Raw genomic sequence first — 14,830 nt, forward strand, 5'->3', positions numbered from 1 at the left:
CTGAAATTTCTCTCCCTTCTCTGACATACTACTCGATTGGCACCTGCCTGGGCTCCATCTCTCACCAAAGCTCTACTCTCTCTCCCCGCTCTATTCCTACCCCTGGACCACAGAGGGCAGTTTAAAGGACAGGCTTCTTCCTCTCCCTTTGTCTTTATCTCTTCCTATCTTTATCTGGGGCCTTGCAGCTGAGCCTCCACTCCTGCCCTGGTCCAGTCAATCTTCCCTTTTGCATCATCCCCACGGAAGGGACTGCCAATTCACACTCCTAAGTTCCAAAGTTCTGGTTATAGGGGACAGTTACTGCTTCTGCTTGCCCACCATTCATCCTCTCCTCCTTCTGGAAATAGCACTGTGATTTTCCTCTGAGGAGCCACTTCTCTCCATAGACTCTGACCCCAGCTACAAAAGCAGACACATGACCTGTGCCTGACCAATCGACACATTCCACTGCCATGGACACACATCAAGCATGGGCAAATGACCCGTCATTGTAAATAGAGCCAAGGCAGGCCAACTACATTTACCCCAGAAGTTCGCTGGACCTGCTAAGAAAGTAGCACTCTTTCTGCTGGTGTTGCCAAGTTAGCAGCAAAAGTAAGCAAGCTTGAAGTTTCTGGGGGACAACTTTGCCACCGCTTAGAGACAGCCTACCTGAGATACGGAGAGAAACACTCCCAAAGTACCTGGACCTACACATGCCTGAAGTACACCCTAGACACTTCCATTATGAGAGCCAACAAATTCTGTTGTTTGCTTTTGTTTAAACCAGTTTGAGTGAAGACTGCATTACTTGCAAATGATAGACTTCTGACTTATACAAGGTCCAGGGAAAGGTCCATAACTGGTCTTGGAGATGTATTTCTACAAGTACATGTTTGTGTAAACAAACAAAATTCACCTTGAACATATAGTTCAAAAACTATTTAAGGGAGCTTACCATACCGTCAGCACAGTAAAGATAAAAATACAAGGCAGATTCAGGGAAGAAAAGGGATAGGTATTTTTGTTGGAAATTTTAAAAACCTGACTGAGGATGGCTGTAGAATTAAGAGTACCTGCCAGGTCACAATGGTAAAGAGGAAGGCGTGGCATTTCAGGACTTTGGGGGACTCACCCTCATCAGTGATGGTGCCACTGCTGGAGCCCCCGCTGCTCTTGGACTGCCGATGGGATGAAGAGGACGACACCGAGGACTCAGCCGTGTGCCCCTTGGGTGAAGGGGAGGGTGTGAGTGTAGGGGAGGTGCTTTTGGAGGTAGTGGAAGTTCCAGACGGAGGCCTTTTGCTCGTCTCCAGTTTCTGCTGAAAAGAACAAGACAAATAATGTAAGCCATCACCTGGAGGGTAGAAGCGATTAAGACAGACACCGACAGGGAACACGAGCGACATCTGACTCAGCAAGATTTCTAACCAGGACTATGAAATCTACTGCAAAACCCATGCAAAGCAGGAATAGGACTGTCAGAACAGTCACAGGAAGATCCTCCCCTGGAGCAGAGAGGCAGGGGGTGAGGTGGAAAACGTGGCACGTGAGGAGCCAGGACACCAGGTGCTGGTCCTGCCCATACAGCTACCGGTGCTGTGTCCTTGGCCAAGTCCCCTTACCTCTCAGCTAACCCAGCTCTCAGTGCAAGTGTGGCTCATAAATACATGAAGTCCCTTTCCGCTCCTAACGTTCCTTCATCTAAACCAGTCATTGCCAACCTTTCACCAAAGAACACATCATTTTTCCCTTCTTTGTATGTGTGTCATTTAGCTTTAAAAAAAAAAAAAAAAGGCGCCTTTTGATTTTTAAATAATTTTAGATTTTAGAAGAGTTGCAAAGATAGAACAGAGCATTCCTGTGTATCCTTTCCCCTGACGTTAATAGCTTACATAACCGTAGCACAATCATCAAAACTAAGAAATTAACAGTCTTATAATACTACTGGCTAACCTGCGGACTTCACTCAGATCTCACTGGTTGTTCCACTTAACGGCCCAATTCTGGTCCAGGATCCCATGTTGCACTGACTTATCGTGTCCCCTTGACCTCCTCCAACCTGTGACAGCTCCCTCTTATCTTTCAGGACCTCGATGCTGTCGGAGAGTCGGGGTGCTCACAGAGTGTCCCTCAGTTTGGGTCTGTTTTCTATTTTCTCATAACTAGATTTGCTTGTGGACTTGGGGGTTAATGGCCCTAGGGGGAATGAGCCATTCTTACTGCATCATGCCAGGAGTCTCCAAGCACCCCTTTCTTATTACTGATAATGTTGCCTTTCATCACTTAGTTAGGTGGCATCTGTCCAGTTTCTCCATGATGAAGCTATGACCTTTGCACTCTATAATGAAAAAGTATTTGGGGAGCAGGAGGCTTTGAGCTAAACCATGTTTCTCCCAGTAATTTTAGCATTCTTCAGTTGATCTTGTCTATAACAATTACTACTGTGATGTTCTAATGATACAAGATCTGCTATTTCCCTTCTTTCTTTCCCATTTATTATTTGGAATTCTGTAAGGAAGAGTTGTTCCTTTTCCCTGTTTATTCAGTTATTTATTCCTTATCAGTATGGGCTCATGGATATTTATTTTATTCTTTGGGCTATAATCTAATAGCTTGCTATTTATTTTATTGTTCAAATTGTTCCAGTTTTGGCCACTGAGATCTTTCAGGTTGGCTCCTATGTCCTTTTGACATGCCCACCTTTTTAAAATTCTTTCTGACACCATAAAAATGCCTCAGGCTCATCCTATATTTTCACTGATCCAGTACTGGAATAAAGCACTTCTCCAAGGCTGTGGTCCCTTTTATTGGAGAGTGGTATTTAGAAACCAAAATCTGGGTACTAGGTTGCTCATGGCTACTGGGATGTCACTGCTTCTAGGTGCTCTCAGTGGACAGAGCAAGGAAATAAAGCACAGTAAGCCAAGTATATATGTAGCCACACTTACTACTATATCTGTATACATATAAGCACACATATTGACAAGCATGCATTCATACTGATTCACACTGACACCTCTGACAACAGTCCAACATCCATGGGGTTTGTTCTAGCATTTCTTCTTTGATTAAATCTCTTACAGTTAAAAACGGGGCTCATTTTATTTACTTATTTGTTCAGCCCCAGTATATATGTAAAGCATATATACGTATACAAAAAGTATCTACATGTAAAATGGTTTCAAAATTTAACCCATATCCTATGAGAAAAAAATATATCAACTAGAATACAGAGTTTGGGTATGGTTATTTGTCTTTATTTGGCCTTACCATATCCACCCGACATAGTCTCTCCCCCACCCCACTCCCCAACGTGTGGTGGTGTCAGTCATCTGTAATATAGCTAGATCTGTTGTCATGGTCTGCTTCCATCTTTGGTTCCTGGTTGATACTATTTTTTAAAATTTGTATACCACAAAAATAACTGTCATGTATAATTCTCTGGGTTTTGATAAATGCTGAGCTGTGCATACTGAACAGTTCAGTTCCATCACCACTGAGATTCCCTTGGCCTATTCTTTTCTAGTCAATCTCCTCCTCATCCCAAACCATGGAAATAAATGATCTATGTTCCATCCCTACGGTCTTGTCCTTTCTAAAACATCACATAAATGGAATTATACAATCTGTAGATTTTTGGGTCTGGTGCAGCAAACTGCCTTGAAGATCTGTTCAAGCTGCTTTCCACTACTGAGCAATGTCCCATCATATGGATGTGCCACAGTTAGTTTATCCATTTGCCTGTTGATGACATGTCTCCAGTCTGGCATCATGATGGAGAAAATTGCTCTAAACATTCACAAATAGATTTTGGCACAAATGGTTTTTGAAAATGCATCTGAGGGGCGCCTGGGTGGCTCAGTTGATTAAGTGTCTGCTTTTGGCTCAGGTCATGATCCCCAGGGTCCTGGGCCTGATTTTCCCTCCCCAATGCTTGTGCTCTCTCTCTCTTTCTCAAAGTAAAAAATAAAATAAATCTTTGGAAATACACTTGGGTAAGTACCTAGGAGAAAGGGAGATAGCCAGTTCGTATGATAAGTGTATATTTAGTTTTATAAGAAATTGTAAAACTTTTTCCCTTTTTTTAAAAAAAATTTTTATTTATTTATTTGAAAGAGAAAGCAGAGCGAGAGAGAGAACACGAGCATGGTTGAGGGGCAGAGGGAGAAGGACAAGTAGACTCCTCACTGAGCTGGAGCCTGATGGAAACTGCCAAACTTTTTCAAGGTGGCCATACTGTTTTGCATTCCCACTGGCAACTGAATGCCAGTAGCTCCATGTGCTCACTAGCACCTATAACTATATATTTTTTCCCATTTTTTTCCAATTTATACTGATATCTTTTTGTGGGTTTTATTATTTTTTTAAAGATTTTATTTATTTATTTGACAGAGAAAGAGAAAGAGCATGCACAAGCAGGAGGAGCGGGAGAGGGAGAAGCAGACTCCCCACTGAGCAGGGAACCATGTGGGGCTGGATCCCAGGACCCTGGGATCATGACCTGAGCCAAAGGCAGATGCTTTACCGACTGTGCCATCCAGGTGCCCCTGCTGTGATTTTAATTTGCATTTTCCCCAATAGCTAATGTTCAACATTTTTTCGTATGTTTCACCATTTGCATATTTTTGATGAAATATCCAGACACTTTGCACAATATATTTTTATAATTTGTTGATTGTTTTCTTGTTGAGTTTTAAAAAATATATTTTTAAGTAGGCTTCATGTCCAGGGTGGAGCCTAAAGCAGAGCTTGAACTCATGACCCTGAGATCAAGACCTGAGCTAAGAATAAGAGTCGGACACATAACCAACTAAGCTACCCAGATGTTCCTCTTATTGTTGAATTTTGAGAGTTATTTGGTAGCTTAACTAGAATATGGCTAGGTGTATTCTTTATGACATTTATCCTATAGTGTTTTCTGAACTTCTTGGATCTGTGATGTGGCATCTATCATTAATTTGGGGAAACTTTCAGGCATTATTTTAAGATATTCCTTCTATCTTTCTCTTTTTCTTCAGGGACCCTTACTACTTGTATGTGGGAGCACTTGATATTATCCCACAACTGTTTTTGGTTGTTGTTCTTAACTTCTTTTTTCCTCTGTGTTTCAGTTCAAGTGACTTCTATTTCCCTGTCTTCAACTTCGTGGATTCTTACCTTGGCTGTGTCTAGTGTACTGAAGAACATGCCTTATCTCTGTTACATGTTTTCTGTTTCTAGAGTTTTCATTTGATTCTTTCTTAGAGTTTCCACCTATCTGCTGAAACAATTTATGACATTTCATGCTCAAATTTTCCATTAGAGTATTTAACAATTAATTGTAGTTTTTTTTAAATACACTGTCAGGTAATTCCCACTCCTGTGTCATATCTGAGTCAGATCCTGATGACACTGTGTTTCTTGAGAGTGCAGATTTTCGTGCCCTTTTGTATGTCTTGTAATTTTTGGTAAGACTGGACATCTTGATTGGATAGTAGAAGCTAAGAGAAACAGTTCTAATGCTAGGAAATGGGTACACCTCTCCTTCTGCTAACCCTTTAATGCTACTTCTAACTACGTCCCAGAGTGGAACAAGAAGTCCCCTCTCTTAGATTTTGAAAGACTTTGTCAATTAGTTCCCTATATTGTTAATAAATTCTTCTTTCTGCTTTTTTATAAAGAAAGACATTCAATAATAAAGCTTCTGATTAAAACAGGAGACACTTAGTAAATCCCTACTAAACAGATATATCAAAGCAAAGAAACATGATACTCTTGACCTTATGGGCAGCAATATTTGTTGGGGGTTGGGGACAGATTAATATGATTATTTGAGATGCTCAGAAATATCTGAACTATTCCCTATGTTCTCAGTATAGCAGACTAACTATGTTAATGGTGTCATCTCAACTCCTCCCATGTAACTCTGTGTGTTTTCCTGCAGTGGGTGTGCTGACTTGCTTAAACAACATGGTTGGTTTTCAACTCATGTCTTTGGTTGTTGCCATAAGAACACATCTAAGCTTGTTGTGGGCACACATGGCCCAGTCATCCTGGTCACCCCAGCCAACAGCTAAATGTGTAAGTGATCCCCCTCACTCCAGACCAGAAGGACTGACTAGCTAAGTCCAGACTGAAATGCTGACCTACAGGTTCATGAGCTAAAGAAATGCTTTTTGTTTTAAACCACTAAGCTTTAGGGTGGAAACAGAGATCTGATCTATTCAGTGGGACTTTGGGCTTCTAGAGGTCTGGGAAGCATGGACACACTCTGACCACCCCCGCCGATTCTGTTCCTCCTCAGATTCACTTTAGGCTGATTCATAAACATGATAGAAGCCATACTTTGTGAATATTCCACCATTGTGGTGGTGCTTGTCTTCAGCAAAGTACAAAAACCAGATTCAGGAGGCTCCTATTTTGAATACTAATTTCTAATTCTTCCTAGGGGAGTCTTTGAAAAGCACTTCATGTCTCCATTTTCCTGCTGGAGCCTTTGACAGAAAGCCCACTCTTGTGTCCTTTGATTTAGGGCAGTGGTTTCTAAGAGACCTGGATGGGGTTGGCTGCAATATCCTCTAGGGGAAAAATCAGAGTCCTCAGACCCTGTCTTGAAGCATCTCATTCAGTTTTGCTGTGAGGAACCCAGAAATCTGAATTTTTAGATAGCTCCCCAAGACTACAGCATATTGTTAAGAATATCAGGTGATCAGGGCACCTGGATGGCTCAGTCAGTTAAGCATTTGCTTTTGGCACGGGTCATGATCCCAGGGTCCTGGGATTGAGTCTCAAGTCCGGCTCCTTGCTCAGCAGAAAGTCTGCTTGTCCCTCTCCACCCCCTGCTCTTTCTGTCTCTGTCTCTCTCTGTGTATCTCTCTCAAATGAATAAATAAAATCTTTTTTTTTTTTAAAGAATATCAGGTGATTACTGAACCGAATGGTTTCCCCAGTTCGTTTCCTGAATGCATTTTTTGACACAATCTCCTTTCATTAGAATATGCTTGTACATAGGTTATATTATTTGACAAGATGCAGCCAAGTGAGATAATAGTTAACTTATAATTTAGACGCTTACCTATTTTGAACACTGGTTAAAGGAAACCATTAATGTCTAACATATCATAAAATCATCAAAATAGAAAAAGTTAATTTTAAACAACAGAGAAGAGGAAAACTATGTCAAAGCCCAGATCAGAAGACTTACTTTAATTAGTAGCTCTGAGTTTCCTAGCAGCAAACGCAAAAAGAGAAATACAATAGTTATATAATTCTTTTTATCTGAGGAAAGAAAATGTAGGAAAGTAACAGTAGAGACATTTTTTAGAGCTGAATTCTACAAGGATTACATAGATCCTATTACACGAGTAATTTTCAATATAATGGAAACCATGCTAATGCGTAGGGAAAAAGAAACTTTCTCTGGAGCTATATTGTAAAGGGAATCTAATTATGTAGGTCTGATTGCAAAAGGGGCTTTGAGTAACAAAAAGTTATGTAACCAACAGGAGTGGGCAGAAAATAAAGTCTATTTCTCATACATCCATTAAAACATAATCTCTGGAGACATTTCTGGGCAAGGGGCCAGGGGTGAGGCTTTCAGATGATCTAACTTTTCTCAGGGAAAAAAGCTTAAGACATCTAAAAAATATGAAGAGTGGAATAGTGCCTGGACGTCCTCTCAGAGGATGAAATGGGCTACATGGCACCACTGGAGGAAGGCACCTGGTGGGCCACCTGGTGGAAGAGTCCATTTATACTCACCACCAGGAATCCACACTGGAGTTGGGGGGACTCTCTCCAGTAACAACTCAGGTGGAGGGGCTCGGAAAGTGGAGGGGCAGATCTAAAGACACTAAACAACTTCCCACTCCAGAGAGGCATTTGCAGTTTCCTGTCTGTTGCAAACTCCATAGAGATTAACAACGTGTGGATGGCTCTTGGGCTGCATTAATGGAGGAATGGTGCCAGAGCAGGGAGGTGGCCTGTCTTCCAACATTCTTTCAGCTCTTCCCCGGCTAAAGTGCCACACGTGCTACTCCTCACTCTGGAGCAGCCTCATCCCTGCCTCCTGCCCCCTTATCTGGCTCCTCATCCTTCAGACCTCCTTTAGGTGTCACTGATGCCCTTAAGCTTGGGTAGTGGTCCCCATCTGTGCCCCCGCAGCATCCCCCCTTCTCACTGCCGGAGTCTGCAGTGATAGTCCGAGAGCAGTCACCCCCGGTTCACTGCTACACCCTTACTGCTAGCAGTGCTAGGCTCAAAGCAGACACCCCAGAAATGTGCACAGTGAAGGAATGACGTCAAAGCATGACTACTACTGCTGCTCACGTCAGCACTTACAGCTGACGCAGGCTCAGCAGGTGCCGCCCACCCCTCACCCCGGAAACGCTCAGGTGTGGGGCTGAGATCTGATCCCAGGCAGTCTGCTCCTGATCCCACACTCCACACCTCTTCGCTCTAGACAATGAATAAACGTACACAGTGTGAGGCTGAACGAGGCACCCAGAGGTGCCCTCCAGAGCAGGTGGGAGGTAGACCCACGTGTGCAGGGCCCGAGGGCACCGGCTGGGATCCTGGCAGCCACCTGCATGATCAGCCCTCCCCAAAAAGTTCCGGAGCAGCCCGCTGCAAGGGCCCTGTCTTTAGGGCCATCCTATGACTGCGGCAGCACTGCCCGGGCTCCCTAGTACGTGGGCCCTGTGAGGACAGAACCTGGGAGTCAAACAGGAGGAGATGGAACCAGAACACGCACCTTGCCACCAGGACCTCCGCTGCCTGCTGGGGAGACTGGGAGTTCAGATGAGCTGGACCCTGGCGCTGGCCCAACAGGACCTGATGGGTGGCTGGGCTTCTGTTCTGATAATCCGGCTGCTTTTTTCCTCTGGGCAGCGATTTGTGACAGGACGCTGTCTATGCTGCCACCTGAGGAAAAAGGAAGAGAAATGATGGCCAGGGACCCAGGGTCCAGCAACGTAAGCATGGTGGACCTTGTGTGCTGCCCTTGCTGAGATGGAAACGTGTTTCCCAGACGCCCCCTGACCCCGTGTGGCTGGGGGTCAGGGCTGACCACAAGAGGACTGCGCATGAAAACTGAAGGCAGACTCTCCAGGCCAAACCCATCAGATATATTACAAAGAAAATATTTGTAAAAATAAAAAGAGAGGAATGTGATGCTTTGCTTTCTTTTTTCTAAAGAGTTTTTTTCACAAAAAAATTTCTTTTTATATAATGCATTAACAGGCATCAGTTAATCAGGACATCAGGACACAGCAGCCCTTGTGTTCTGAAGGCATCATGGTGACAGGTGTTAAAAGAGGCAGTGCAGGTACAATCCTCGCTTTTCCCACGCTGCAGCCAGCTTGTGTGGCCTCTGACCGCCCCCGCCCCCGCCCCCACCCTCTCCAGAGCTTTACCAAGCCCACTCCCACAGCTGTCAATAACTTCCTCATCCCATAATTCGCAGACTAGATTGCCCTGTTCCCTCTCCCAGGTGCCCCAAACCCACCAGTAACCTTGCATTACTATGAAAGAAGAGGGAGAAATGATAATATCAAGGGCCAGACAGGATCCCAGGGAGAACACCGATAACCAACATCAGTAAAGCAATAACTAGGTACCACATACTGCTGTAAATATTTCACATGTAGGAGCAGTGCCATTCTGGAGGGCAAAGGGCAAAACTGAATTCACTGAAAAAGCCCTGAGCCACATGGAGGAGGAAAACAGGGCGCATGCAGTTGTTCCTGGGATTGCCCACCGAGCAAGTGCAGAGGGCAGGTCACACCCGCAGCCCCAAGGGGCTTCCCTGAGTGGCCCTGCCTGGTACCCACCTGAGCGGTTATGCAGCTCCCCACCGTGCCTGCTTGAGCCCCCTGCCCCACTGGAGCCACCTGAGGAATGAGGTGAGTGGTTGAAGTTTCCAGAATTGGCAGGAGAGGCAGGGCTTCTGGAGAGAGATGGAAATTTAACCGGCCTGCCAGGAGTCTGCAAGAAGAAGGTGGGTGTTGTGTGTTGTGGTTAGGGTTTGTTATTCCCTTCTCTGGACACACATCATCACAGTGGGGAGGAACCCAGATTCCACTGGCTCACCCTAGCTGATGCCTGCATGCCCGGCACACCCCTGCCAACTCGTGCTCAGCCTGCCAGGAGCCCCCCAAAAGAGGAGAGTTCATTTCTATCTGCTGGCAACCAGACTATTAGCTCAGGCTGAGATCCTGTGATGTAACATTCCCCAACTCACCCCACTTTCACGATCACTCAACCCCTCCCACAATGCACACTAGATGCAAACCAGCCCTGCCTGTTTCGAGCACCTTCAGAGGCCAGGCTCTCACTCTCCCACTAGAGATTTGCTGTTGCAACAGCCCCAAGAGGCAGCAGCAAGCAAGCAAAGGTCAACCCCATTTTACAGAGAGATGGAGGCTCGGAGTTCCAGTCATTCATCACACAGTGGCAGCGCAAGGTCCTAAATCCTCACCTTTGGTTTGCCATTTACCGTATCTATGGTGTAGACAGTCTACACACGTGGAGATAATCTCCCACATCAAGAGGGACTACCTCAGGACATTACCGAGACACACCAAGGGTCACAAAGTCCAGACCGCTAAGGGCAAAAAGTTAAAGTCACACTCCTTGTGGGTATGAGAAAACACCATCGAGCTCCCTGCTCAGCGGGGAGTCTGCTTCTCCCTCTCTTTGCCCCTCTCCCTGCTCATGTACTCTTGCTCTCTCTCAAATAAATAAATTAAATCTTAAAAAAAAAGAAAAGAAAAGCTTTGGCCTTGCTGGATTAGCAGGTCTGATGTCCCTTCTGCCTGCAACACACCCCAACTTCAGTGAGTGACATGTCAAAGCACGTCCGCTGGGCGACTTACAGCGTCTGTGCTCCCACCAGCCACGCCCATGGGGGCGCCCCGGCCGGCTCTCTGGGACAGCACAGTCTTCATGGGCTCTGCTTTCCTGCTGTGACATGTCCGGGACCGATCGGAGCTCCACAGCTCAAAGCTGGAAGGGGGTAAGAAAGGGGGGATGACTGCCTTCAGCTTGTCACTCGGGAGTCTGGGGAAGGGGGCTCCATTGCGCAGCTGAAAAAGATAGGCTGTGGGTTAGATGAGCCCCTCGGGGGCTCCCAGCTCTACACAGAAGATTCCAGGTTTCTGCTGCTTCTCAGAGAATGGCACCATCAGTTACCCCGTCATCCCCAACACACACCCGGCCAGAACCCATGTGGTCTCCTCTGCTCTCTTCCCAGCAAGTGAGCAATACCCTTGTTTACTCTGCTCCAGCCCTCAGCTTCTTTTGGGTCCATCACAGCAGTTAAAATGGAGACAGAGGGGATGGTGGGCTGAGGTGGGCCCAAGGGAGGCTGAGTGTGCTGTGACAGGGACCCTGAGGGGGTTGGGGGAAGGGCGCTGCAGGCCCAGGGAACAGCATGGGCCAGGTCTGGCAGCCAGAGGAGCAGGATATGCATGCAGAGCCAGGGGTCTCAGGAGGAGGAGGCAGGGCACGGTGGGGTGGGGTGGGGTGGGGATGGGGGGCGGGCGGCCCAGGCCGGCTCCCTGTGAGCCCAGCACTCACTCCCTTCCCCATCCCACCACACCCTTCCTACTCCAGCCACACCTCCCACTGCTGACATTTTTAACTGTAATTTTATATTTTGGAAATGTGACTTAGGACTAGTATAAAATCCATACAATGGCGACTGGTGGATTGTCAAGGAAAAGCATCCACACGGTCCACACTAACTTTAATTAAGAAAAGACAGTGGACTTGGTGCCAGATGGTGCTTTGCAGGGAAGGGCATCCCACAGCTAAACCTGCCTCGGGAGCCGGGCAGGCTTGCGTCTCCACAAGGATGGCTGCAAACGCCCACTCGGCAGGGCTCCCTGGCCATCCTCCATCTGCCGAGGGGCAGGCCAGCATGCTGGTGCCTTCCACAGGGCACGGGGAGGTAGGACAGCAAGTGCCAAGGCAGGCGTGTGGCCATCCTGGGTCCCACCCTGGCCGTCCCGAGCTTTTCTGCGAGTCTGGGAATGGTGCTGTCCCGTGTGGACCTCAGCAACCTCCTCCAGCAATGGGGGCTGGGCCGGGCGAGCACTAGGGACGCTCGCAGCTGCAAACCCACCACAGATGGGCATTTTCACTCCTCGGGGACAGGGTCTAAATCATTGCAAACTTTCTGCAAGCCAATGACATTCACACCCACTGACCCAGAAATTCTATTCCTAGATATTTACCCCAAGGAAACCGTCAGGCAAGCGGGGGAAATTGAGGCATAAGAATATTCATCAGATCTGTGAAAACAATAACGAAAAACTAAAACTCCCAAAAAGTCCAAACAGGTGAGGCTCCACCGGTCAGTGAGGCACGTTCCCTTGATGGAATGTCGTATCGCACAGCCACTGGACGTGACGTGGCTAAAGAGTGTTTAATGACATGCAACAGATGGTCAGACAAACCGGTAATAAGGCCGGCTCGGCACAGCATGGGGAAGAGGACAGGGCCGACCTCGCAGGGCTGCCGGGGAGACTGCAGGAGTGAATGTATGTTACGTGCTCTGAGTAGCGGCTGGCACTTAGTGCCGGGACGTATTTGCCGTCGTTATATATGACAGATACGCTCGTAGGTGCTAAAACAGGGTCAGCAAAATATTCAAGAGATAAATAGCACACGACGTGTCATGATCATGTATGTGTCAGCAAGGGTGATTTTATGCTTCTTCTTTACAGTTCACCGCATCTTCCCAAATTTCAGTAACAGCCCTTGTCTTCACTGGAGTAATTACCGCTACTTAATGAGATTATCAAACGTCACGCAGCCCAAGCTCCCACCTTGGTAAACTGGCCTAGAGGCGGGTGCACACCTACTGCACAGCCGGGCGGGGCGGAGGGAGTGGATCCCTGGAGCGCTCAGCACTGGCAACTCGGGGACCGAGGCAGCAGGAAGGCGGCCTTCCCCAGCCTCTGCTCCCTTCTCTTCTCCAATACTGCCCTCTCCTGGCCGGCCCCCACGTCAGGATCTCCGAGCTAAATGGACGAGTTCAACCCCAACCAGGAGGCTCTCATTTTAAAATTTGAGGAACGTGAGGCCCAGGGAGGTGAAGTCACACGTCTAAGGTCACAGAGCAGATAACAGAGAGCTCATTCTGGCCAGGCACTACGCTAAGAAGTTCCTGGGGATAATCTTATTCAAAGGAACAACCGTGAGGGAGAGCATCCCTTGTCAGAGACTGCTAGCTGTCCCCCAGTATCCATCTTCCACAGCTTCCTTAGTAGACACCCCTGGCATTGAGATGGGACACAAGCACCTGTAACAGAGACTTCATTTCTCGGCCTCCGGTGCAGTGGGATGTGGCCATGTGACCGGACGTTGGCTGAATGGATATAAGCAGAAGTGATGTGGGAGTTCCCAGGAAACTTGACACCTGGTATGTGCCGCCTGTGGCCACTTGTTTCTCCCCTCATCGCTCCTGCTGGCTGGAATAAGGCAGCAATGGCCACAGCTCTGGGAGTCATCTTGGTAACAGAAGCCAAGCACGGGTAGAAGGAACCAACCAGGTCCCTACCTGGGTCAACGTATCAGTCCTGAACTGCATTTGAGAAAAATAAGCTGCTGTTTCATTCATGCCATTGTTATTTGAGGACCTTCTGTTACTCGTAGCAAAACCTAATCCAGACACATCTCTAGTTCACAGATGAGGAGACTGAGGCTTCTCAGGCTGGAAACACAGCCTCCTCCGTGACTCTTCTCCCCTCGACTCCCTATAACCAAAATGGTGAGTCCAACATCACCCATCAAGTCCTACTCTTCAGAGCCCTGTCCTCATTGCTGCCTCCCTGCAAACACCACCAGGGCCTACATCTGGCCACTAAGCACCAGCACAGCCTGACCCACAGTTTAGGGCTGGTTCTGATTCCTCAGTGCCAGAGCTGTTCCACTGTTACACGTTTGGCTATCAGCCCCATGTGTGACCACCACAGACAGACATGTCTACATCTAGCCTTGTAAATCAATCAACTAATGATTGTGAGAGACCTGAAATGCTTTTAGGAAAGCCCCACACTCACCATGGTTGTCAATAACACATCTTCTTTGTCTCCTCTTGTGCTCCCAGGACCTGAGAGACAAATGGAAATTTCCTGAAATGACCCTCCCAACAAGTTCACGGCATGAGGATGAGTGACCAGGTCAGCCTTCATCCTGGAAAATCAACTCTCCTGGGTGATTAAATATTTAATGATAATTGGTATTCAATATTTGAATAGAAGGAAAGCATTTAAAATGTATCTCTCAAAGCATGTTCTCAACTTTTCCATAAGCCACTGCCATGCCGGGTCAGACAGTGGTGCATCCAGCTCAATAGTCTGTCTCAAACAGTGGTGCTGAAGGAGCTAGTCTGGGTGTGGGGTCTGTCAGAGGGCTATGATCTAATCAACTGTCGAATCAGCATGGAAATCTCCTTTCATGCCCTGGCAAAGTCATCCCATTTGTTGAATACCTCCAGTGGTGCGAAGCTCACCATCCACCCCCCCAAATCCTCACCCTGGATAACTCATTCTATTTCAAAACACTTCCAGTGCCAGAGACCAATCACGTTTGATAGCTGCTAAAATCGCCTATCGAAGGCAAGAGAGAGGCCGTGACTAGCCTCAGGTCCCTCAGCACGGTGTGGGGGACAGAAACCAGGGACTCTTGACACTTATGTCCCCATTCTACCACACCGTATTTGTGTCCCTGTCTGTCCTTCCCCAGACCAGCCACTTTACTCCAGTGTCCCATTCCAATATCATCTCAGCTCTGACATCAGCCCAGGAGGTAGGACAAAGGGCAGAGAATTTGGGTTTGACCATTCTGGAAATACTACAGC

General features: G+C 47.0%; 1 protein-coding gene and 1 long non-coding RNA gene across 4 annotated transcripts in view; one reads left to right on the plus strand and one right to left on the minus strand.

Annotated features, from left to right (window-relative positions):
* ANKS6 (ankyrin repeat and sterile alpha motif domain containing 6) overlaps nt 1-14,830 on the minus strand; it is a 47,627-nt gene that overhangs the window by 18,919 nt on the left and 13,878 nt on the right. Inside the window, exons 8-12 of the mRNA XM_072842075.1 lie at nt 14,031-14,080; nt 10,839-11,048; nt 9,795-9,948; nt 8,717-8,886; nt 1,118-1,301 (exon numbers count right to left, since the gene is read on the minus strand). Of these exons, the coding sequence (XP_072698176.1) occupies nt 1,118-1,301; nt 8,717-8,886; nt 9,795-9,948; nt 10,839-11,048; nt 14,031-14,080 (768 nt within the window). The remainder of the gene's footprint in view (nt 1-1,117; nt 1,302-8,716; nt 8,887-9,794; nt 9,949-10,838; nt 11,049-14,030; nt 14,081-14,830) is intronic.
* On the plus strand, nt 9,615-14,249 carry LOC140641742 (uncharacterized). Of its 3 annotated transcripts, XR_012038342.1 has the most exons (5): nt 9,615-9,866; nt 12,193-12,305; nt 12,693-13,390; nt 13,651-13,738; nt 14,078-14,249. It is a non-coding gene; the product is annotated as an uncharacterized lncRNA (long non-coding RNA). The 3 variants fall into 3 exon arrangements; XR_012038341.1 differs by lacking the exon at nt 12,193-12,305 and having other exon boundaries at nt 9,616-9,866; XR_012038343.1 differs by lacking the exons at nt 12,193-12,305; nt 12,693-13,390 and having other exon boundaries at nt 9,633-9,866.

The sequence above is a fragment of the Canis lupus genome, chromosome 10, assembly GCF_048164855.1.
Source record: "Canis lupus baileyi chromosome 10, mCanLup2.hap1, whole genome shotgun sequence".
NCBI classification, from domain to species: Eukaryota; Metazoa; Chordata; class Mammalia; order Carnivora; family Canidae; genus Canis; species Canis lupus.